General features: G+C 31.8%; 1 protein-coding gene across 1 annotated transcript; it reads right to left on the reverse strand.

The window, feature by feature from the left end:
* Positions 1-15,548: 15,548 nt before the first annotated feature.
* On the reverse strand, positions 15,549-23,853 carry LOC139517711 (BTB/POZ domain-containing protein 6-like). Its single transcript, XM_071309070.1, has 3 exons — positions 23,757-23,853; positions 20,236-20,492; positions 15,549-17,695 (listed from the first exon to the last, which is right to left on the reverse strand). Exons 2-3 carry the CDS (start codon positions 20,490-20,492, stop codon positions 16,678-16,680), a joined length of 1,275 nt encoding a protein of 424 aa, XP_071165171.1. The 5' UTR covers positions 23,757-23,853; the 3' UTR covers positions 15,549-16,677.
* Between the last annotated feature and the right edge of the window lie 792 nt (positions 23,854-24,645).

Below are 24,645 nucleotides of genomic sequence, written 5' to 3' on the forward strand. Positions count from 1 at the left end.
CAGTGTTTGTTTGGTTCATATAACGTGACTCTGTGGTCTTAAAGTTTCCGCCTATTGTTCTATTATAGATTTGAAAATACTATGAACGACAAAATTATTTTACTCGCGTAGTTGTATTAACCAAATGTGGATTCTGAAAATTTCTAAAGAACTTCTGGATAATTTAAATCTAAGTCTGTTTCTGAAATAAGTTCTAACATATTTCGATTTTTAAACCCTGCTCACCACCATTCCCCATGTGAAATTATATTTTTTTTGAAAAAACTTTGAACGACAAAATTATTTTATATTTCTTCCTATGTGACGTTTACATTTTCTGACGTCAAACACGCGAAGCAATGAATTTGATAGATGGTTTTTGTGCTGTTTTGTTAAATAATTGTTTTTTTTAAGATTGTTACACAGTGATGACTGCTGTACTATATTTTGACTCATTTACCTATTATGTCTGTTTTGTTCACGCATCTTTGTAAATATAATTGAACTTGATGCGACTGTCATATAAGTGAGAGGTTTAGTGCTATAAAACCAGGTTCAATCCACCATTTTCTACATTTGAAAATGTCTGTAACAAGTCAGGAACATGACAGTTGTTGTTCATTCATTTAATGAGTTTTATCGTTTGCTTTTGCCATTTGATTAGGGACTTTCCGTTTTGAATTTTTCTCGGAGTTCAGTATTTTTGTGATTTTACTTTTTTCATTCATGAAAAATAAATTATTATATTTTGTAAAAAATAAGATGAAACATAATGCCATTCATCAAGATAAAAAAATAAGTCTTACAAATATTATTCAGTAAAGATTTGCATATTTCTGTAAAGATCAAGGCTGAGTGTAATCTTCTGTGATCTGTTATTGTACAATTTAGATATCGGAAAACGCATGGTCTAAATGTGTGTGTACCTTGAGTTAAGTAAAAAAAACGTGTACCAATAGTTATCAAAGGTACCAGGATTATAATTTACCAAATAACTGGTATACGGCCATAACTCTGAATCCTCCACATCCATATTCATGATCACCAAAACAATTGCTGTTACACCAAAACGAATCTTCTGTTTTCAAATTCGTATTAAGTTCATCTTCTAAACCACAGACACACTAAAAAACAGCAAACGTTTTGCAAGTTATGAGCTGTATTTGATGTTCGTCGATTTTTTTCCATATGTATACCACAAATTTAGTGATGGCAATTGTCACAAGAATGCACGTTTCATCATGCTCAGCAATCCACCATTTTCTACATTTGAAAATGCTTGCATCAAGTTAGGATGTCCCTTCGTTTGATGTGTTTTATCATTTGATTTTGCCATTTGATTAAGGACCTTCCGTTTTGAATTTTCCTCGGAGATCAGTATTTTTGTGATTTTACTTTTTATACATCAAATGATCATTTAGAATATTGGAAAAAAGAGAGTAAATGTGAAAAAAACCGCTTACGCTTTTCATTATTTTTTCTCTAAGCCTTGTTAAAATGAAAATTTAATGAGAATAAAGATATGTATCATAAGTATAACTAAGTTGTGAATACTTCTATATGTGTGTACAATGCTATATCATCCATTCTTGACGATTTCGCTATCATTCACGATTGCAAAGACCTCATCAGTATTAAGTCATGACACGTTAAAAGGTCCACTTAAAAGTATATAATAAAGTGTATACGATATGACTTTTGTTTTAAATATCACACACCGTATGAACCACAAATGAAGTTACTATATTGGTGTCTCTGATGGATACAGATGCAGTTAATAAAAATCAATATGATGTGCCAAAAACAAAACAGAACTTGAAGTTGTAATATCATGTTCTGTCTTTTAAGATGGGTTGCGATTGTAATAGATATTTTAGTTAAGAATCTCATAACACGTGTATGTTTTAGCTGTTGTGTTACCCTTGCTTTTAATTAGTTTGTAACCCGGATTTGCTTTTCGCTTAATCGATGTGTGACTATTGAACAGCCGTATACTAATATCGCCTTTATTTAGTTTAGGGTGAGTTTGTTTACACATCCATGGTTTAATCGAAACTTGGATGCCAGTCGACATGGTTTCGGTCGATTGAAAAATGGAATACGGTTCTTCGGTATATCTGCCGATGGCTTTGTCAATTTATTTTTGACTTCTGAGTTTGAATACCCTTCTGGTATCTTTTGTCTATCTTTTATAGTGTTTTATCCTAGCAGTCCTTTATGCAATTTGAACTTCTGCAGTGACATTAGTGATTTCTCAAATATTCATAGTTAATTTTAACTATCATGATTCTGCATGCAATCTGTGATTACTGATAAAGTTTATAAATGTGTTGGTGGTTTTTATTCCTTTCCTTTTGTTCAGGTAACGATACTTTGAAGAACTAACAGTTCAACAGAAGCGGTACCGACCCAGTGCTAGGAAAGGAAATAAACGCCTGAAAGATTTAATAATGTCTATGCACTTTTTTGGATTGTCTTCATCAGGAACGCTCAAATTTTATCATGCAAAAACCAGGAATATGTCAATTCGCTGCAATGTTAGGAGTTATTTGACCAAAATAAACATAGACAGAATAGCCAAATTGCCATAAAAAATACTTGCTTTCTTTAAAATCCATCCATATAAGCCTGCAAAAGTGGAATTACTTGTATAACAGAAATCTGTACAGTTGTTTAAATACATTTGATTAACTACTTCGCTAAATTTAGAACCAGAGAAAACAGCTGTACCATTTGGATCATGACTTGCATAACATCCAATGTACACAGCATCTGTAAACAAATAAGGTAAAAATGTCAGTCTAAATACAAGACTATCTTAATACTGATCTAATTCAAATGAAATGTAAACATATTGCTGTACAGTTTAGAGCTAAGTATTAAACTATCCTTGTAAGCGAAGCGAGGATAAAGAATATGTATTTTACAATTTCAGTTGTTAGCGAGGCAAATGAGATGGAATAAATCCACAAATTTAGGCGGAGAGATAAATGAACATAAAACCGTAGACAAATAAGTATTTTGTCATAAAATTCTTGTACAATTTTGACTTCTCCCTCATTTTTTTTTTAATTTTTAGGTCATAACTTAATATGTACGGAAGACTTACCTATTGAAAATACTAGTTTGACGTATCCAGTAAAAATAAAAATGAGTTTTAGTCCATATGGTTCCATGACGATGAAACCTCTAAGGGAAATAGATCATACGTTAGCAGTCTAAAGTACTGAATTCTTGTTATCGCTTTCTCAACCTATTACAGTCAATTTTAACACATCAGGAAAAAAGTGCAGTTTTCTTCTCTAAGAAACAGTTCATAATGGGTTTCTTTTGAGATATGGATCACAGAGAGGGTAAATAGCTTCATTTACCTGAATAAAGGATGTATAATTTCCGGTACTATCATTGTCAATAAGCAAAAACATGATAAACGCTTAATGTTTTCTTACATTAATTATCTTATGTAATGGATTATTTCTTATCTGGTGATTTAATCATATAATTGAATGACTATAATCACCACAAACGACATCAAATGCTTGTTTGTTAACAATGAATTGATTGATTGAATGAGAGAACGACCGAGCTACAACAGGAAAAACTATCTAGCATAGTCAATTTGGAGTCGAAAGAACCGGTGACGTGTGTGGATCGAACTTATTAATATCAGTGATACTGTAGATTAACGTATAAGAACGCTCTGCCATTGGGCCCTTATCTATACTATTTAACGAGAAGACCTCATTTTTGGTGTCGCTTCTCTCCTTTCCACAATAAATTAATCAACACGCCTCTGTGTCCTATAGGTACAGTGCATAGTCGCATTTGTCATCCATTCATATGATTATTCAGATTGAGTTATTTTGGGAAAAAAACGAGAAAAAAGACATCCGGATATTGTCCCGTCATTGGACAAAATTTTAAGTCAGATTAGACTTCCGGTTTGCGTTTTTCTGTATACTTTGAACATACATATACAAAGAGTAAAGTGTATTTCAGAATTCTATCTGCTATCATTTTCAAGTTTACTATCCACGGCGGTCACAGAGTTTATTTAAGAATTGAATGCTTCTTTTTGTAAATTTATTGGGGTGTAAAAGCGTTGACCGAAGTACATTTTGTATGAAGCGCGGAAGCGCTTCATTCTAAAAATGTACGCACGGTCAACGCTTTTACAACCCTATAAAGTTACAAAAAGAAGCATTCAATACTTATAATTACATTTTTTAGCTATAATCATGAAAACACGAATTTTATATATTTTATTATTTAATTCACCTGTGCACTTTATTGTTGGAGCACGTGTTATCATGAATGAAAAGTTGTATTGAGCAAAACAACTGCTTACGGAATAACACGTGATGTGTAGTTAGCCAATCAGAATAAAATATTATAATGAAACATACATCTAATGTAATTATTAAATAGAGAAGGTCTGTATACTATATCAATGACCACCATGGATCGATTAGTAAACTTAGAATTTAAAGTAAATACACTATATATAGTAATGAATGTTCATAATATACACGGCGGTCACAGAGTTTATTAAATAGAGAGGGTCTGTATACTATATCAATGACCACCATGGATCGATTAGTAAACTTAAAATTTAAAGTAAATACACTATATATAGTAATGAATGTTCATAATATACAGATAAGCGCTAAAAATATTCATGTGAACTTTTGATACCTTTTCTGCAATTCTCCAGTCATTAAATCTTTTACAAAATTCATTGATTACAAAAAAAAAGAAGATGTGATATGATTGCCATGTTGAGACAACTCTCCACAAGAGACCAATACGACACAGAAATTAACAACTACAGGTCACCGTACGACCTTCAACAACGAGCAAAGTCCATACCGCATACTCAGCTTCAAAAGGCCCCGAACTGACAATGTAAAACAATTCAAACCAGAAAACTAGCGGCCTTATTTATGTACAAAAAGTGAACGAAAAACAAATATGTAACACATAAACAAACGACAACCACTGAATTACAGGCTTCTTACTTAAATGTTCATAACATACTAAATGAAAACTATATTCATATTGAAATTGATAGAAAACCCAAAATTGTGAATTTTGGGAATAAAGGAGGAGGGATAAAAAAAAAAAGTATTTTCCTGTCCCAAACAACCTATATATGACTTATGATACTTTTGCTGAAATTCTCCAGTCATTCAATATTTTACAAAATTCTTCCAACAACACTTTACATACTTTAAACTACGCTCTGAATGCCCGCGATTTCGCGGGTGTGTTCTAGTTAAACATTAAAATGCTGGGTATGTAATTTATAAAACAGGAAAAAGGTATCAGGAGCAATGAAAAGCGGAAGAGGTGGGGGTGGGGGTGGGGAGGGGAAGAAAAAACACCAGAAAAAGATAATATTAATACAAGCAACAGTGCACACACAAGATTACGAACTAACCTGTCGTGTTAGTCGTGATAATGCATAGTAACATATAGTCTCATTCGGTCATACACGAGCAATGCAGGAATTTAACGTAACAAAGTGAACAGATGCGTGGTCATATGTGGCTTGACAATCATTACGGTTAAGAAATTCATTTTCAATTGTATCACATATATTCTATAGATAAAAGCAACAGTAGTAAATCGCTGTTTTATAATCATGAAGCGATAACGAATCCTGGTTTAAACTAAAACCGTAGGAAACACATCAACTATAAGAGGAAAAGGACAAAACTACAGAAACAATAAATTGCAACAAAACAACATACACTGAAACGGACTATTTGATAACAACTGCCATATTCCTGACTTAATACAGGACGTTTTCAGAAAAAAAATGGTGGTTTATTTACACAATTGTTAATATTTATCAGTATGTTGTGTTAGGTCACGAATTCAGACCAATGATATAGTTCAGATAATTCATATATTTTTAGGAACTGCTTTAGTCAATCGAATCAACAAATTATTGAAAGATTATGTGTTTTATCATCTATCAACTTCATTTAAAAATCAATCTTTCATGATGTATTATTTATCTTTGCGTTCTTGGGACAGTCGTTTAGGGAAATCTACATGTACATATAGATTATAAAAAAAATAAGAAAAGTCTAATTGTAGAGGTGATGATGACTAATTTTTTTAAGAACTAACTTTGTCCCTTAAAATTAAGAGAACTTTTAGCATGTTTAGGTTGGGATGTGTTTTTATCTTTTTAGGTTTGTAAATAATTCAGCATACTAAATAGTGAAATCATTACCGAAAATATAATAAACTAATTGAAAAAAAAGGAAACATACGAGGAAATAAGGAAATTAAAAAAATTCGGATATATAAAGTTTTATGATGTTTACAATATAAACACTCTATGAACATAAACTGAAAAAAATATAATAGCGATAGTGGAGCTCCATTAAAAAAAGAGAAGAAACAACAAGAGTGGATCCTCGACGAAGAAAGAAAGAAAGGTATGATGTACAGCAGCAACATCATTAGTTTAAATACTAATTATCTGAGTTGTAATATTCTATAGCAGATATTCATAATTTGCTTGTACCACACATTATTATTGCAGCCTCATGTCTTCTGATTATTTGTGTGAAATAATAACGAACAAATCATTTGACAAACAGCCTTCATTCTATACAATTCCTTTCTAATGATTGATTGGTTGATAATTGGTGGCCTAGCGTCAAATGGCAATTCCACAGGACAATTGTAATAGAATATCAGGTTACGTACATGTAATCTTAACCACACGGACGTAAAAAAAAAAGAAATTTGAATAACAATTTAATATCCGCCACCCGAAGTCCTTTCCTATATTATTGTTCTTATATACAATCTGTATGGATCTACGTTGTTCGTGATGACTGTTTACTTTACTTTTAATCTTTAAGCACACTTTGTATTTGAGATGTCGGATTTTATCAGATGTATAGATTAAGGATTAGTAATTTGTACAATAAGAGTAATTGAATATACTTAATTTTACATTAATTTCACACAGTTATCTTATTTATATAAACTTCCTTAACATGACAATTGTCTGATTAATAACAGATTGATGCAGTCGACCTGCATATTAAATTCTAAGAAATAAGATAAAATCAGATAGAAGATAATGATTATTTTATTAAAGCGTCACATATTTATCTTACAAATAAAATAGTTAAAACAAAGATCTATACCCAGCCTACATAGACTTACGAGACACTAAATGAACAATAAAGCACTTTAAAATATACAATTTATAAAAAATGAAAAGTAAAATCACAAAAATTCTGAACTCCGAGGAAAATTCAAATCGAAAAGTCTCTTATCAAATGGCAAAATCGAATGAATTATTTACAACCACATCAAAAATTACATTCAATGTATTCAAGCTTAAAATAATGAATATGTATTTACAGTTCATAAGAGCAATAAATCACTCTCTGTTTATTCTGTCAAAGTCATCAATGAGTTCTAGTGATTTTTGAAACAAGTTTGTAACGGATGTCTTTATATAAAGGACAGACCATTAAACATGTATTTCGTTTTCTACAGAGTTCGTATGCGTAATTTACAAATTATATCCATGGTATCTGCGGTCTAGAATATCGTCCCTTCTCAACAGCTAGCGGTAATGACATCGTAAGTCTCACAGTTCGTGGAAGTTGACATGTAATGTACTTTTCGGTTGCTATCTTCGTCTTATGTAAGCGGTACGTTCCTAATTTATTGCCATTCACTTTGTTTCTATCATTGTTTAAATCTTGCAAAAATTGGTTTTGATATAAATAAACTCATCATAGATACCAGGACTAAATTTTATATATACGCCAGACGCGCGTTTCGCCTACACAAGACTCATCAGTGACGCTCGAATCCAAATAAGTTTTAAAAAATTGGTTTTGATATAAATTAAGTAACTTGTTGTTGATAATGCGTTTTGCTGTTTTCACACTCAAGTCAAAGTTATTGACTGTATCAAAAACATCTAGTTCGTTATACATTTGTTTTACTTGGGAATGCCATACTTTTCTACGACGCGATGCGCAATTTGTCACTTTGGTTTTGGATGACAGCAAACCATCGGCATTCCCATGGTAACCGTCTGTGCTCCAATTTTTTTTTTATTTCAATCATGTTACTCAACTATTTTAAAGTGTTGCAAAATTAACACTAAATCAAACAGAAAGAAAAATGATAAAAATAATGATATAACAATAATTCCAATCCATCCTATTGCCTTAGCAGATCTTCTGTCGTCATGTGCACTTGTTAATCGTCTGGTGTAAGAATTCAGACTCTTTCTGTTTAAAGTCAGATCTTTCTTGAGTTTTTGGATATCTTTGGCAAGCAAAATGTCTAAATCAGATTTTGAAATATTCGAACTAAGAAGTTTTGCCCACTTTGAAGTTCTTTTACATTCACAATTATTGTTCAATAAATCGGTAGCGTTAGTATGTATAATATTAGGCAATGTATAGATGCCATGTTCCGTTATGTTAAGTACGACTGGCAACTTTGTTTGGAAGATTTTAGCAGTTTCGTTGATCCCGCTTATTTCTGGAATTTTCTTGTGTTCCTTGGTTCGTGACTGGAGTAAAGAGAATAATGACGTCGTTAACTGTAAATGGAGGTTATCTTTATCCGTAGGTCTTTCGGAGAAGTGCAAGCTATTGGTGTTTTCTGCAATAATAAATGTCATATGGAATACATAACCAATTTGAACTGGCTTTCAGTAATCTTAAATCGATACTATGTGACTTTTGCAATTTTTTTTAGTTGCTTTGTGCTAGTCAAGCCCTTTAAACTTATTCCGCACGAAATCTACAAGTGTTATTTTCTTTATGTGGCGGTTTGAGCACATACAAACATGTTTAACCCCGCAACATTTTGTATGTTCATGTCAAAAGTAGTGAATCCGAAGCCCAGTCGTTGTCTTTTGCATCATAATTTGATTTTCATTTAAATTAATAAATGTTAAAAACTTAAATCGGACCGTTTTTCGGTCTTTTGAATGATTTCACAATTAGTATCCCTTGGCCTTTTATAGCTTAATCTATGACATAAGATTTATTCATTATTAAAGACCATATGTTGACCCATAGTTGTATATATCCTTACTTTTTGGTCTTTGTAAGATAGGTGTCTGAAAGCCAATTATATACCACATTGTTATTCTCATGATAATATATTGTTATGAAAAAAACCTGGGAAATATCTATCTTGAAGCACAGAGGTGTTAATTATTTCGTATACTTTATAAGTCCTGATATCACAACTACGAGATTACAGTAGCAATGGTTTAGATATGAATAAAATAGAACGTAAAAAACAGCAGCAATGAGATAGTACCTCAAAGTTGAACATAACCAAGGATGTCTAGAGGCAACATTTAGTATTCATCAAGAGACAATATCTCAACCAAAACACTAGTATGAAAACATGTTTTGGCTCTGCTGATTATAAGTTCCAAAAGGAAACTTAAAAATCGACAAAGATTTATAATGATTGAAAACATTATTCTACAGGTTTTCAATGACTCATAAGTCATCGGCTCAGTTTACACCGACACAAATGACGTCTAGAAAAAACATGTTTAAACCTTTAAATTCTCAACCTAAACATCTGCTATTGATTTACTTCAGCTTTCAGTAAATATGAGCTCAGGATGAGTTAAGTGACACAGTTTTACCAAATTTGTCCCAAACCGAACCTTGCCTTTTCTTGTCTTTTCTCCTTTTTCTATATTTAATCTTGTTGACATTTTAGTTACTTGAGAAAAGAATCACTATAGAAGTAGAATACCTGGCTTTGTTTTATAAACAGATATAGTATCAGACGAGCCTGTGCCATTGCATTCTGCATCTTGTATTTTCTGCATTTGAGTGGTCTTGTTACCACACGTGCATGTAGCAATACTGTACTGCAAAGATAAATTAGAATGAATGAATGGACACGTAAAAAAACCGTCATTGAGACAAAAAATCGGTGCTGTCCTACTTTTATTCGATATGATATATTTTTTTAAGTCTACAAAAACTTAGCTGACTATTCAAAATTTAACGATATCATATAAATTAATCGATATGTCACAGGAACGATGTTTGATACACACATTGATTCCAAATCAATCTGGCATCGCATTTCAATGAGGAGACAAAAGCATTTGCTTTCATTTATAGACATCATTGGTTTGCTATCTCGTTGATCTCGATGACGTTTATCCTATATGTTGATGTTAAAATAACATTTTAGAATTATATTAACTTTAGAGTTTCCCTCAATTCTATATTGAATAATCATGCATTACGTAAACGAAAGTTTAAAAAAAATCTTACCTTCAAAAAGTATTTTTGTAAAATTAGTAAAATTTAAAATGTTATTAAAAAGGGTACAAATATTCTTTCTTTGAATATATTTATATTTTTTATTCAATCAGAGTAAAAACTCAACAACAATACCAGTGTAAAAGCTATCTATACATTTTTAATTTGAAACGCCAGAAGCTGTTTTTTGTCTCAGTGAGAAAATTTTATTAAGTTTTTCAACGCGTACAAACATTTGGAAAATTTATTTATAAAAAGGCCATTATCATGATATATAGACTACCTAAGGGGATAATATAAATGACTGAAATATTGATAATGCCCAAACCGATGGTCATTATGTTTGTTGAAGTTAAGATCATAGTCCCAATGACAAGCCCTTTACACGAGTAACTATTATATTTATTTCGTTGCAGAAACTGAAAATTAGAGGAATTTACTTCTGCTGAAAATTTCAATCAATATCAACAATTTAAAAATTCTGTCTTATTTCTTAAACTACTTCCCCTTAAGTAAAATTACTTCTCCTTTAGTTAAATCTCTACCCTTTTAGTTAAATTACTCCTCTTTTGGTTTAAAAAAAAAAGTATAAATAAATAAATAAACCCAAATTAATATTTTTTACAAATTAGGTACTTTTGAAATTCCTTGTAATTATTAGTGGTATACGTCAATAAAAAGTCAAACTAACGGCACGAAAAACAAAAGATATTTGAAAAAAATAGTTCCCCTTAAATATTCGTGTTTTCATCAGTGAGCTCGTCAGTTGTTGTCACATGTCAATCTCAAAGACTTTTGTAACATTTGAAAAGTTTATGTCGATGATAGTTTCTATTTAATTCAGTCACAACTTTTTAAGACTCGGTGCGATCTAGAGCTTGACATATTATATAGACACATTTATATTGTTACAAATGCGTAAGGTGCCCTCTATATGTTTTATGGCTATTATATATTATATATGGAGGTATGGAAACTGTTATGTTAAAGACGTACGTGAATAACATTAACACTACCAAGTTTCCTGCACCAGATGCGAATTTCGACAATACATGTCTCTTCGGTGATGCTCGTGGCCAAAATATTTGAAATCCAAAGCTTATATAAAAGATGAAGAGCTATAATCCAAAAGGTACAAAAAGTATAGCCAAATCCGTGAAAGGAATCAGAGCTTTGCATGAGGGAGATACATTCCTTAATTTATAACAATTTCTAACATATTGTAACAGTAAATTTATATAACACAAAAATCCGTATTTTCATGCCAGTACCGAAGTACTGGCTACTGGGCTGGTGTTACCCTCGGGGACTAACAGTCCACCAGCAGAGGCATCGACCCATTGGTAGTAATAACATTAACGGTACCAATTTTCATGCACCAGATGCGCATTTCGACAATACATGTCTCTTCAGTGATGCTCGTGGCCAAAATATTTGAAATCCAAAGCTTATATAAAAGACGAAGAGCTATAATCCAAAAGGTCCAAAAAGTATAGCCAAATCCGTAAAAGGAACCAGAGCTTTGCATTATTACCTGTATTCCTGCATATAGATAACTATCTTCCTTACAACGATTTATGCACCCATTGTAAGATACAGACGAGTGTCTGACAGATGTCCCTCGCCAAAGAAACTGCTTGTCACTTCTGTAGCAACCAAAGTAAGAGTCCGGAAACTCTAGAATATAAAAAAAATCCGACTACATATTTACAAATGAGGATGTTATGGAGATCGCCGAGTAAGGGACGCTTGTAATATGCAGGTATTAAAACAGGGCTGCGTTCTGATGTTTTGGTTATACCATTGAGGTAAAATGTAAGTCAATATAATACTTCTATAGTTATACACAGTTGTTATCATATATAAAATTAGCATCAAATATGATCATGATGCTGTTAATGCAGCTTTCCAATTCCCAACTCACTGAAATGTTCATACAAAAAAATCTTATACATAAATTGTATGTAAAGATTAATTTCAGATGAAGGTTTCATCAATGAATATAAGGTTTTAGAATGGAGCGCTTTTCATACACAATTTTCTTCGGTAAACAGTTTTACACCCAAATGAATTTATTAAAAGAGGAATTCAATTCTTAATTGGCTTTCAAATATTCCACTTTCAGCGTTGCTGATAAAGTTATATATATATATTCAGAAAATAGCGTCAGACGCCCCGAATTTATAACGTGTTGTTATCATTTTTAAATAGTTAGTTCATACAAACTTTGTATTAACCTTACCACTTGTAGGCTTTATCAAGCTGCAGTTCGAAGTCAAGATAACAGTGACAATTATTATTTTCGTTGCAAAATACATTATAATGAAACAGTGCTTCTTGTCTATGTTTATCCCTTTGTGCAACTCTGTTACTGTTTTTATGATTGTTTTTTGTTTTGTTTTATACGATTTACGGGTGCATGTATATTTGTGATTTGAAACCATAGATACCTACGTATTTATGTAAACCTTTCTTACAAATGCGGATATTGGATTTTTAAATTAGTTTATATATAAGGAAGCATCTGGAGCAAACAACATTGAATCAATTTTGCAATTTTCATTTTTGATTGTGTTTAATCTTGGTTGATGGCTATTGGTTGAAAAAAACAGCTTGGTCACTTAAGGTTTTGAAAGTGAGCTAAGCAATCGTGACAATGTCATGTCATGTGGAGAAACTACGTGAAGATTTTGATTGTAGAATCCGAACCAATTGTATTGAAGGCAACAACGGAAGCACACATTACCAAACATGCATGATATCTTCTGGAAATTCTGTTTGAGATACAACTTTCATCAATCCTTCTACATGGGACAAGGAAATCTATCTTTAACTTTAATTATAGTATAGACTAAATATCATTCTAGTAAATACTTGATTTAAAAACTTTACAACATTACAATCATACTTCAGTTAAATCTTTTACACAGATCAGATTTTAATAGATATCTAACTCGATCCCCCTTTATTATCACAATTATGCTTTTTCGTGAGAGAAGAAGATCAGAAATGTACTAATTAATATTTAAGTTTGGGAAACATGGTCAGGTCAACTAATAAATTGACGTTGGATTAACTTGAAGTAACTGAGAGTACCGTAAGATTGGAACTTTTTTCTTTTTCAAATCCGCCCTCACAAGTCAATTCATTTTTAAGTTTGTTCTTATTGTGTGCAGTTATATCACTGTCCCGGCAATGGAAGGACTGAACATTACAAATGTTTAACCCCGCCACATTATGTATGTGCTTGTTCAAAGCCATGAGTCTGTAATTCATTGGAATCCGTCGGATGCTGTCTGTCATATATGTTTTCGGTTTATTGTTTTATTATCTATAAGACGGTTGCTTTTTTAGTTGTCTTATTGGCTTCGTACTTGTATTTGTATATGTGATATCTTTTATTCAAGTTCCAAGGGATAAGGATAGGGAAGATCCACATAGTCGTCAATTTCGAGGACGACATCCTCTATATATAACGGAACGGAAGTAAAAGATCATGTAATACACATTTATTTTTGCTCTTCTTTATAAATTTAAAATAAGCTGATGTGTTATGATTGCCAATAAGACAACTACCCACTTAATTTCAAATGAAGTGAATGTCTATGGATCTTTTAAATGTTTTTCATTTATTGGTAAAACTATTGATTTTTTTTATCAGTAAATTATAACCATACTTTTCTCAGATACTTACTTTTTTTATTAGATGTTATTGACTTTCAATTAGCTGTCAGTAACTATGAATACTCTCAGATCAGTACTTTGTCAAAGTATCTTTTTGTTTTCGGGATGAACAAGTACCCGTCCACTCAGTGTTTCGTTAGATGTTTATCTATTTGTATCCATTTGATGAATTAAACCGTTTTTAACTGATTTTTGCTTCGCATCACGGTGCGGAGCTATTAGTTTCAGTCGAAATACACGCCATCTTGTTTTAATTACTTATCACGTATAAATTCTGATTGGTTGCATCATAATGAGGCTGAGATACAGCAACAGCTATTGGATTAAATGAGATAAAGAATTACGCACACTCTTAAAGTAAATCCATTTTATATCAATCAATATATAAAAATACCACTTTCCAATACTAATTTAACAACTGCATGCACACATATAACCTTAAGTCAGTGCAGAGCGAGGCAGTCCATAGCTTTTAGAAAGCTAAAACTTGTTATAGTTTGTGTTTATGTTGTACTGTTACACCACTATCCGAGATAAGAGAGGGTTGATTCCTCACAAACATTTTCCTTACGAGCCTGTCGCAAATTTGGAGCCTGATGTTCATTAGTTGTCGTTGGTTCATGTTTGTCCTATTTGTTTAGTCGAGGCCTTTAATAGCTGACCATACGGTATGGATTATTTCTCATTGTTAAGAGAGGTAGGATTGCCCATAATTGCTTACATCCACTTTGATAGATAGTTCTCTCATCGGCAATCATACCACATCTCCTTATATCTTTATGGATGTCTGTCTGTCAATTTCCGAATAAAAACTTAGTTGCGAATGAAAACCTAAGGAACTACATGTTCTAATAGGAGACGCTGGCTGTCTGCTAAAGAAAATTCAACAAACTATTGTTAATGTAAAATTCATGTACATTGATGAAAGAAGTTTCTTAAAAGTTCTCATGTTCATACTTAAGTTAGACAAGTTCTCATATTGATACTTAGATTAGACAAGTTCTCATGTTTTTACTGAAGTTAGACAAGTTCACATGTTGATACTTAAGTTAGACACGGTTCTCATGTTGATACTTAAGTTAGACACGTTCTCATGTTGATACTTAAGTTGGACAAATTCTCATGTTGATATTTAAGTTAGACAAGTTCTCATGTTGATACTTAAGTTAGACAAGTTCTCATGTTGATACTTAAGTTAGACACGTTCTCATGTTGATACTTAAGTTAGACACGTTCTCATGTTGATACTTAAGTTAGACAAGTTTTCATGTTGATACTTAAGTTAGACAAGTTCTCATGTTGATACTTAAGTTAGACAAGTTCTCATATTTAAGCTCTCCTTGATTTTGAAGTTTTTTTTAAAATTTTAATGAATTCAACTTCCAAATATTTAAGTCTCGAGAATATCTTAATACGATAGTTCCATGAACATGCGAATACACTCAAATCGGTATCCTATATAGACTTTATTTACCACTAGCAATGTAGGTGTTTCGAATCAGAAGAAAAAAATGCATATATCTTTTAGCTTTAGTTCATTTTAAAGAAACAGTTTTAAGTGAAAATGATTCAACAAGAATATTAGATTTCATTAAAATTTTATTGTTTCAAACATCAACAAACATATTTAAAATTCCGAATATATAAAAACATGCTTTAAATAGAAAATCAATAAAATAAAAACTTAATTTTCAACAAAAACAACACATAGTTTTAAATAAGTAAATACTTCTGAGTAATATAATATATGCACTGTTATATAGCCAACACAGCTATATAACAGTTCATATATAATACATATTTTGTGAAAATAAATAACATAATGATTATAATATTATTACAGTTCCTCTAATCAGGAGGACAGACTACATTAATTTTCTAGTTCTACAATATTTTCAGATGAGAATACATTTTAATAATGTTAGTATTTTGTTTACAATAATGTTAAAAAAAAAATTGTAAAGAAAGTGTCTGCACTTCCCTTCAATCGAAATTGGCGTGAAATTAATGAATTTCAAACTATATACAGATATAAATCCACACTGGCAAAGAACATGTCATTATAATAAACAGTAATTTATATGCATTAAAGATTGTATGAATATATAAGATAAAACACAATGGGAATCAAAACAAGAAAACAAGACGTATTGCAGGTTCTGTAAATGAAATTTTAAATAGTATACTTTGTTCATACCCATCTTCAAATCTAAAATCACCATATAACACCATTCAACAGTATTTCAACTATATTGAATAATCTCATAAAACTTTGATTCATATCTGGCAATTCATAAAGCAGTCATCGCCATAATGTGTAAAATAAATATATGTTAAGTACAAATCTGACACGTTTCTTTTTGACCGATACTGTAAAGTTGTAGAGGACCCTTTAACTGTATCAGCAGTGGTATAATTATATACAGTATACATGCATATAATATATGTCATGTATGTTAAATAAATATTTTCACCAAAAAAATATAATAAGCCAGTTACAAAAAATGTATATCTTTCTTCAGAAACAATCACTGTCTTCAATATTTGCAAAAAGAAATTTAATAAATAAAATTGTAAAATGATAAATTGTCACATTGAGATTGTGCTGTGAACTTGTGACAAAACTCATGGTATAAAATATGGCATTGTTAATATGCAAAGCAGTTGAACAAATGAATAATGTTTATAACAAACAAAGAAGATAGTTTTACTACAAATGAAATGTAAAGCCAGCTATTTGTCCGAAGACAGCTGATGTAGCTGTTTTGCTTTGAATGGAATCTCCAAATGTAAAAATCATGTCTTTGACACTGACAACGTTCTTGCAAGTATCTCCATAGTACACATTCCTAGAAACACCTTTTGATATTACAGTGTACATCACATTCGCGTCAAGATGCACAGGTTGAGGAAAATCTATATCAAATGTTTCACAAAATCCAATGGATATGTCTCTCTGAACACTCGACAAAACTGCCCCAGTGCTATTTCGAATTTCAACACCAGGTGACAGACAAGCAGTTGCAACCTTTGTTCCAAAGGAGAGAATGCTTTTCAGAAATACTGGTTTGCTACATGTAAGTGTGACTGCATCTTGTTCATTGCTTATCCAGGAACCAGTAGAAGAAATGTTACTATAACGTATAACTCTGTTTGCGGCCGGTTCCTTCCTTTTTAATTCCGAAAATATTTCACTCTTTACGCCATTAAAGGATCGATAGATTGACAACAATTCGTCTTTTGATAAGATATCTTTGGTTGATACTTCTGTGGTAAAGAAATCTTGTTCCATACACGGAAATCTCACGCAGTAAAGAAGGCTACTCATGGTCTCTCGTATATACTGGTCACTAATATCAAGGTCGTTTGTCATACAACGATATGTAGCCCATTGTAAAAGAAAAGTGAATACTGCCGCCTCCGAAAGCATCAATTCGTCCGAACTCAATATCATTTCCATGCAATCAGCTGACAAATTCAATGCGTCTTCAGAGTTCAAGCATTGCTTGGGTGATTGTAGTATGTATTGTAAACTCTCCTGTAGTAGGTCTGTCATGTTAAAGGAGTGAGCTGTCTGTAGAACAATAGGTGCGTCAGATGAAGTGGTTAGGGTTTCTAGCAACTGTTCACACGCACATTTCAGCTTGGGAAGCATATACTTCTCTGATGCATACAGTACTTTACCTACTTTGTCTTTTGGTATTGCTACACTGTCACTATAAATATGTCTAAAAATAGTACCAAAAAAATCGTGTTAAATCAAAAGCATGATGACTTATTTAAAGACTAGAATTATCAAACAGATGCAAAAAATCAACAATCAATAATATGTACACATAAACAAGTGACAAAACAAACTGTTATATTCAGTTTTTATTTAGCCATTTGAGTTCATTCACATAACACTTGAGACTCAAAGGCGCACGTATCTGTGAAACAAAATATGAAATTTGCGTACCAGTTGACGTTGGTTATCATCTCTATAGTGTGTTATTCTTTTATTTGTCTTTATGAAGATTACTTTTACAGTTTAGTCTGTTTTTTTTTTAATGATATCCATTTGGTGTGGCTCTGTACTTGTACATCCCTTTCTAGCGTTATTCTTTTATGATAATTTTTGTATTGTCGTCTTTCATTTTCGCTAATATGCTTTTTTTATATGCATTTTTGTGTTTCTTTTAAACAAGCATATTATATGACGTGGCTCTGTACTAAAATACAACCCGTCATTGTGTTATTGTTCTATCATTTTGTAACCTCGTCTTTCATTTTTGCTAATGTGCTGTGTCTATATACCTTGTTGTGTTGTATCATTAATACATATGACGTGGCTCTGTACTTTTACATACCGTCATTGTGCTATTGTTATGTATTCTTGTTTTTCATTCTTGCCAATGTGCTTAGTCTATGTGCCTTTTTGTGCTTCTTTGTTACATATTTGTTTGTTTTTATAGTGATTAAGGATATAACACAATGTTGACTGATGTACCACTATTTGTGACATTTTTGCCTATTATCATTTGTTTTGTTCACACATCGTTGTCAATATAATGGAATTTCATGCGGTTGTCATACAAGTGAGAGGTTTAGCTCGCTTTAAAACCAGGTTTAACCCATGTTGTACATAAGAAAATGCCTGTACCAAGTCAGAAATATGACAGTTGTTATCCATTCGTTTGATGTATTTGAGTATTGATTTTGGTATGCGAAATTCAATAATCTGTTACATATAAAACAAAAATGATAATATTGACACCAAGATGTCAACTACAGACTTTCTGTTTGAATCGTACTTTTGGTTTTACATGTTAAATCGAAAGTAAGATTCACACAGAAAGACTGTAGTTGACATAATAATAATAATAAAATTCTTTATTTAACGAAGGTAACACATTTAACAATCACATGTTAATCTTCCATGAGGCCTTCAAAAACTTTCAATACAAATAGAAAACGGAAAAAATACATACAAAATAAAATACATATACAGTTAGATATAGCAGTTTTAATATTGAATAAGTACATATGCATTCATTAGAAGAAGAAAAAATACATTAGTTTCGTGCATCTTTATTCTGTTCAGTAAGAAAATAGTTTGAACAGTTGGTCTTAAATGTATCTAAATTATCTATTTCTTTATTATTATTTGGTAATTTATGCCAGGTAATAAGACCAGAACATTTAAATGTTCTTTTAAAAAAATCAGAAGTAGGTCTTGATACATGAAGATGTCCTGATGTAGTCGACCTCAGACAATAATTGTAAAGATCAGCACAAGCAGTAAATTTAATAGATAGATAATCAGATGCTAGACCATTCATACATTTAAACATTAACACCGCTTGAAACTAGTGTATCCTCGTAAATATAGTCGTCCATGCAAGTTTTGTTGAACATTACTGTTGATTGAAAATCAAAAGAAACAGATAAAACTAATCTTGCAGCACGTTTTTTGAGCTTATGTATCCTCTCCAGATTACTGCGTGTGGTAAGACCCCATACTGTACAACAGTAGTCAATAATGGGTAATATATTATAGTTATTGTAAAAAGGAATAAGACTCTTTATGGTAAATAACGTTTCAACCTTTTTAACAAATATATTCTGGCTGAAATAGTTTTGCACATTTTATCAATTTGAATTGACCATGATAGGTTTTTATCAATATGAATTCCGAGAAGTTTTTCAACTTCAACATTATCTAAAGCGATATTATCTTGACGTGATAAAACATACACATTCATTACAGTTTACCAGTTTTCTGTCTGATCCAACAAGCATACATTTTGATTTCTTGCTATTTATCGTCATATTATTTTCTTTACACCATTTAATAACATTGTCTAAGTCTTTATTCAAAAATATATTTAATTTTACTATAGATTTAGATGACAAATGTAAAGTTGTATCATCAGCATATAGATCAGATTCTGTATATTCTAAGGTTAATGGTAAGTCATTTTTATAAATAAGGAACAATAAAGGTCCAAGTATAGAACCTTGAGGAACTCCAAAAGTTACAGTTTTATATTCTGATTCAGTGGTTTCTAACTTAACTTTTTGCATTCTCTGGTGTCAATCATTTAAAAAAAAATATGTAACAGATTTTTGAAACTATTTTAAAATATTTGATATCTGCACAAGCTGCATTATTTGAAACGTTGGGAGGGAAATATACTGTTTTGGATAAACTAGGACTTCTCCTTATTACAGACTCACGGCTGTAAATAATAATCTCCATTTTATCGCAGGTTTGATTAGAACTTACTCCAATAGGACACGGAAAGTTTCTGCGTCAACATCCGGGACATCTATTTCGCCTGTTTCCGGCAAGGAACCTTGCGTCATGATATAGAACACAGGGCTTCGGCTACACAGCATATATTTATGAGCTTTCAGTATTCTATGTTCTGGACCAACTCGAAAGGAAATGTCACACATTATTTCATGTTCCAACATATACAACATGCATTCTGGCAAGGTTTTATTTATCTGCCAGTCCAAATCGTCTGTCATGGAGGACATCTACAATTAAATAATCTAACATCAGTGTACTTCCGGTGTTAAAATATCATTAACCATTCAAAATGTTACATTCTTAATGTGTAGTACCATCCCTCTTTTTAACTTTTATCCATATTTTGTTTAAACTTTACATAAATTATTAATGTTTTATAAATTTGCATAGCAATCATTCATTCTAATGTGACTGTATAAATTAAATACTGCGGTTGATTAGAGTTGATGTACAGTTAATTTTTCTGTCAACAGATGTAGGTTATCAGATTTCACTCTGATTATTTTTTTTTTAGTTTTTCAGGTTTTATTGGAATCTGTACATTTGTTGGTTTCAATTTTTTTTCTTATCTCCCCCTTGCCTTGTTTTTCCTTAGAAGGAGAGGGACAATAGGGGGTCCGTTAACATGTTAACAACACCTCGATTTTGACAAACAGTTAACAACAAATGCAAAAATGCTGATAACAGTTAACACAGTGGGTTGAAAACAGTGAACAGTTTAAATTTATCTCAGATAATTTTCAGTTAACAACACCTTGAAAAAGGTCAAAACAGGTTAACATAAAAGGGTATTGCCCCCCTCTTAGAACACACAAAGTAAGTTGTTATTTCTTTATTGCATTTATAAACTTTGGATCTCGAAAAGAGCTTGAGGAAAGGAGTGAATTACACACAAAAAAAAAATTCAACTGAAAATGGTGGCTTCATTATTATGACGTCGATGTAAGGCGTCAAAGAAAAAAAATATAATAGCCTTTTAAGACGTCATAATATTATTTGGAATACCGATCCAGTATGAACAATACATTAATTAATATAAACTCATCATAGATACCAGGAATAAATTTTGTATATACGCCAGACGCGCGTTTCGTCTACAAAAGATTCATCAGTGACGCTCGAATCAAAAAAAGTTAAAAAGACCAAATAAAGTACTAAGTTGAAGAGTATTAAGGACCCAAATTACTAAAAGATATGCCAAATACAGCTATATATAACGACGAGTTGTACATTAGACACTGAGACATTTATTTTATATGACCAATCATAGACCCTTTTCATGCAATATATTTAAACATCATAATACAATGATCATTATAACTAGAGGCTCTCAAGAGCCTTTGTCGCTCACCTTGGTATATGTGCATATTAAACAATGGACACAGGTTAATTCATGACATAATTGTGTTTTGGTGATAGTGATGTGTTTGTAGATCTTACTTTACTGAACATCATTGTTGCTACAATTATCTCTATCTATAATGAACTTGGCTCAGTAATTACAGTGGAAAATATTTTCTAAAAATTTACAAAAATTTATGAAAAATGTTAAAAATTAACTATAAAGGGCAGTAACTCCTTAAGAGGTCAATTGACTATTTTGGTCATGTTGACTTATTTGTAGATCTTATTTTGCTAAACATCATTGCTGTTTACAGTTTATCTCTATCTATAATAATATTCAAGATAATAACAAAAAACGGCAAAATTTCCTTAAAATTACCAATTCAGGGCAGTTACCTAGCAACGGGTTGTCCGATCCATCGGAAAATTTCAGATTTGCTCTAAATGCTTTAGTTTTTGAGTTATAAGCCAAAAAATGCATTTTACCCCTATGATCTATTTTTAGTTGTGGCAGCCATCTTGGTTGGATGGCCGGGTCACCAAACACATCTTTTAAATTAGATACCCCAAAGATGATTGTGGCCAAGTTTGGATTAATTTGGCTCAGTAGTTTCAGAGAAGATTTTTGTAAAAGATTACTAAAATTTACGAAAAATGGTTAAAAATTGACTATAAAGGACAATAACTCCTAAAGGGGTCCACTGACCATTTGGTTCGTTCGACTTATTTGTAAATCTTACTCTGCTGAACATTATTGCTGTTAACAGTTTATCTCTATCTATAATAATATTCAAGATAATAACCAAAAACAGCAAAATTTCCTTAAAATTACCAATTCAGTGACAGCAACCCAACAACAGGTTGTCCGATTCATCTGAAAATTTCAGGACAGATAGATCTTGACCTGATAAACAATTTTAGCCCATGTAAGACGTGCTCTAAATGCTTAAGTTTTTGAGTTATAAGCCAAAAACTGCATTTTACCCCTATGTTCTATTTTTAGCCATGGCGGCCATCTTGGTTGGTTGGCCAGGTCACCGGACACATTTTTAAAACTATATACCCCAATGATAATTGTGGCCAAGTTTGGTTTAATTTGGCCCAGTAGTTTCAGAGAAGAAGACTTTTGTAAAAGTTCAGGTTCATCATTACAAATGGACAAATATGGCCGTATTTTCAACTAAAAAACTACTCTGTGCACAGACTTTCTTGTGCTGTTTGGAAAGTTTTTATGCCTAGCATCCACTATATATATAAAAGTTATATGCATTTTGGGTTTAAGAAAGATAAAATCGTTTTTGGTTTTTGATGGGCATTCTTTTTCCTTTCTGCAGAAGGTGTAAAAATAAACAAACACCTGAATTACTTTGATACTGTCCACTCACTGACTCAGATAAACTCTTTAACTCACCTATAGTTGTGATGATACCTGTTGTCCATGTCAATTAAGAACAATCAAAACAATACAAACCGGTGTTTTACCTGAGGGAGCATCTCATAGTTGTACCGGTGTGGTCACGTTTCTCCAACATTTGATAATTAGACTAAAACAACATTAGGGATTAGGGGGTCCTCGTAAGGACTGGCATCTTGTAATTTACCTATAATTCATCTGTCAACTTAGTTAATTTTCACACCTTTTGCATGAAGGAAAAAAAAATACCCATCAAAATCCAATAGAGATTTAATCTTTCTAAAACACAAAATGCATTTAACTTTATTATATCTAGTGGATGCCAGGCATTAAAACTTTTCCAACTTCTCAGAATAATTTTTGGCCTGTAAATACAGCCATATATATATTTGTCCGTTTGTTATGATGAACCTTAACGACGACGGACGTCGGACGCAAAGTGATGAGAAAAACTTACTTGGCCCTTTGGGCCAGGTGAGCTAAAAATGCACATTTTTGTGAAAATACACGACAGTAATACACAATACACACAAAGAAATATAGTAAAGATAGGTACCAGAAAACGGGTGACTATTTTATATGACACCGACAGGAACACTTTTTCTACGCAAAATAATAATTATGGTCGATTTTAACGTTACATTAGTTCTCTGGCTTATTTTTAATGTAATAAGCGGTAGAAATGCACGATGGCGCATACAAATTCTGCAAGAATGTTACAAAAATTACTTACTTTTGTTTAATGAGGGATACAATATATTTATATAAATAACGATACGAAAACGAACGGATAAGTACAAATTGCGGATGTCACCAGTTTTCAAATACCGTTGTTAGGCCTATATATCTTTCAAGGATCCTTGTATCTTTTAAACATAAAAGCTTTTTTAAAATTAAAACTAAATTTAAAAAAAAAACATAAGTTAAAGTGGTGTTTCATATGAGTGCCACTTGTATTTATAAGGTATGGAAGTAAAGCCTCAAGAATAGAGCACGGTGCCACCGGCGGAAAAGAAATTTCGTAATTTATAAAATTGACCGACTGCAATGTATTAAAATTCAACAACATGTAGATTTGTACAGTAATGAAGGATTTTTTTTATGAAATGCTGCAGTAGCAGAAGAGAAAGTTTAGGTTTAAAAAGAACTAGATTACATTGTTCATTTTACACATATATGCAACCCGTCATACGACCACAGACGAGACGGAATACCCTTTTTAGAAATAGACTTCATTATAGTTTTATCTATTTGGAAAGTACTTGTATCTATATTCAATAATGAAATATAACGATATGGGAGGGTATATTTGAAACCAGAATACAAAGAGATATGTTACACTGAAGTGTCGTACAGTGTCGTAAGGCATACTGTAACTCAACACAACTTTATGGCTAGTTCCAGCGCTGGGCTCTCGATTTTGATGCAACCGTCACATGCTAGACGGTCTTGGTGAAGGCGGAGATCCGCTACAATGTAAGTGTTACGACTTTATTTCGACAGCTTTAATAGATTACACATCAAACTCTTACAGTTTTATTCAGATTTTTATAGTTTTGAAATTATATTCTATACTGTAACATACGTGTTGCATTTTAAGGATTACCAGATGTGTTTCATTA

Source organism: Mytilus edulis, chromosome 3, assembly GCF_963676685.1.
Source record: "Mytilus edulis chromosome 3, xbMytEdul2.2, whole genome shotgun sequence".
NCBI lineage: Eukaryota > Metazoa > Mollusca > Bivalvia > Mytilida > Mytilidae > Mytilus > Mytilus edulis.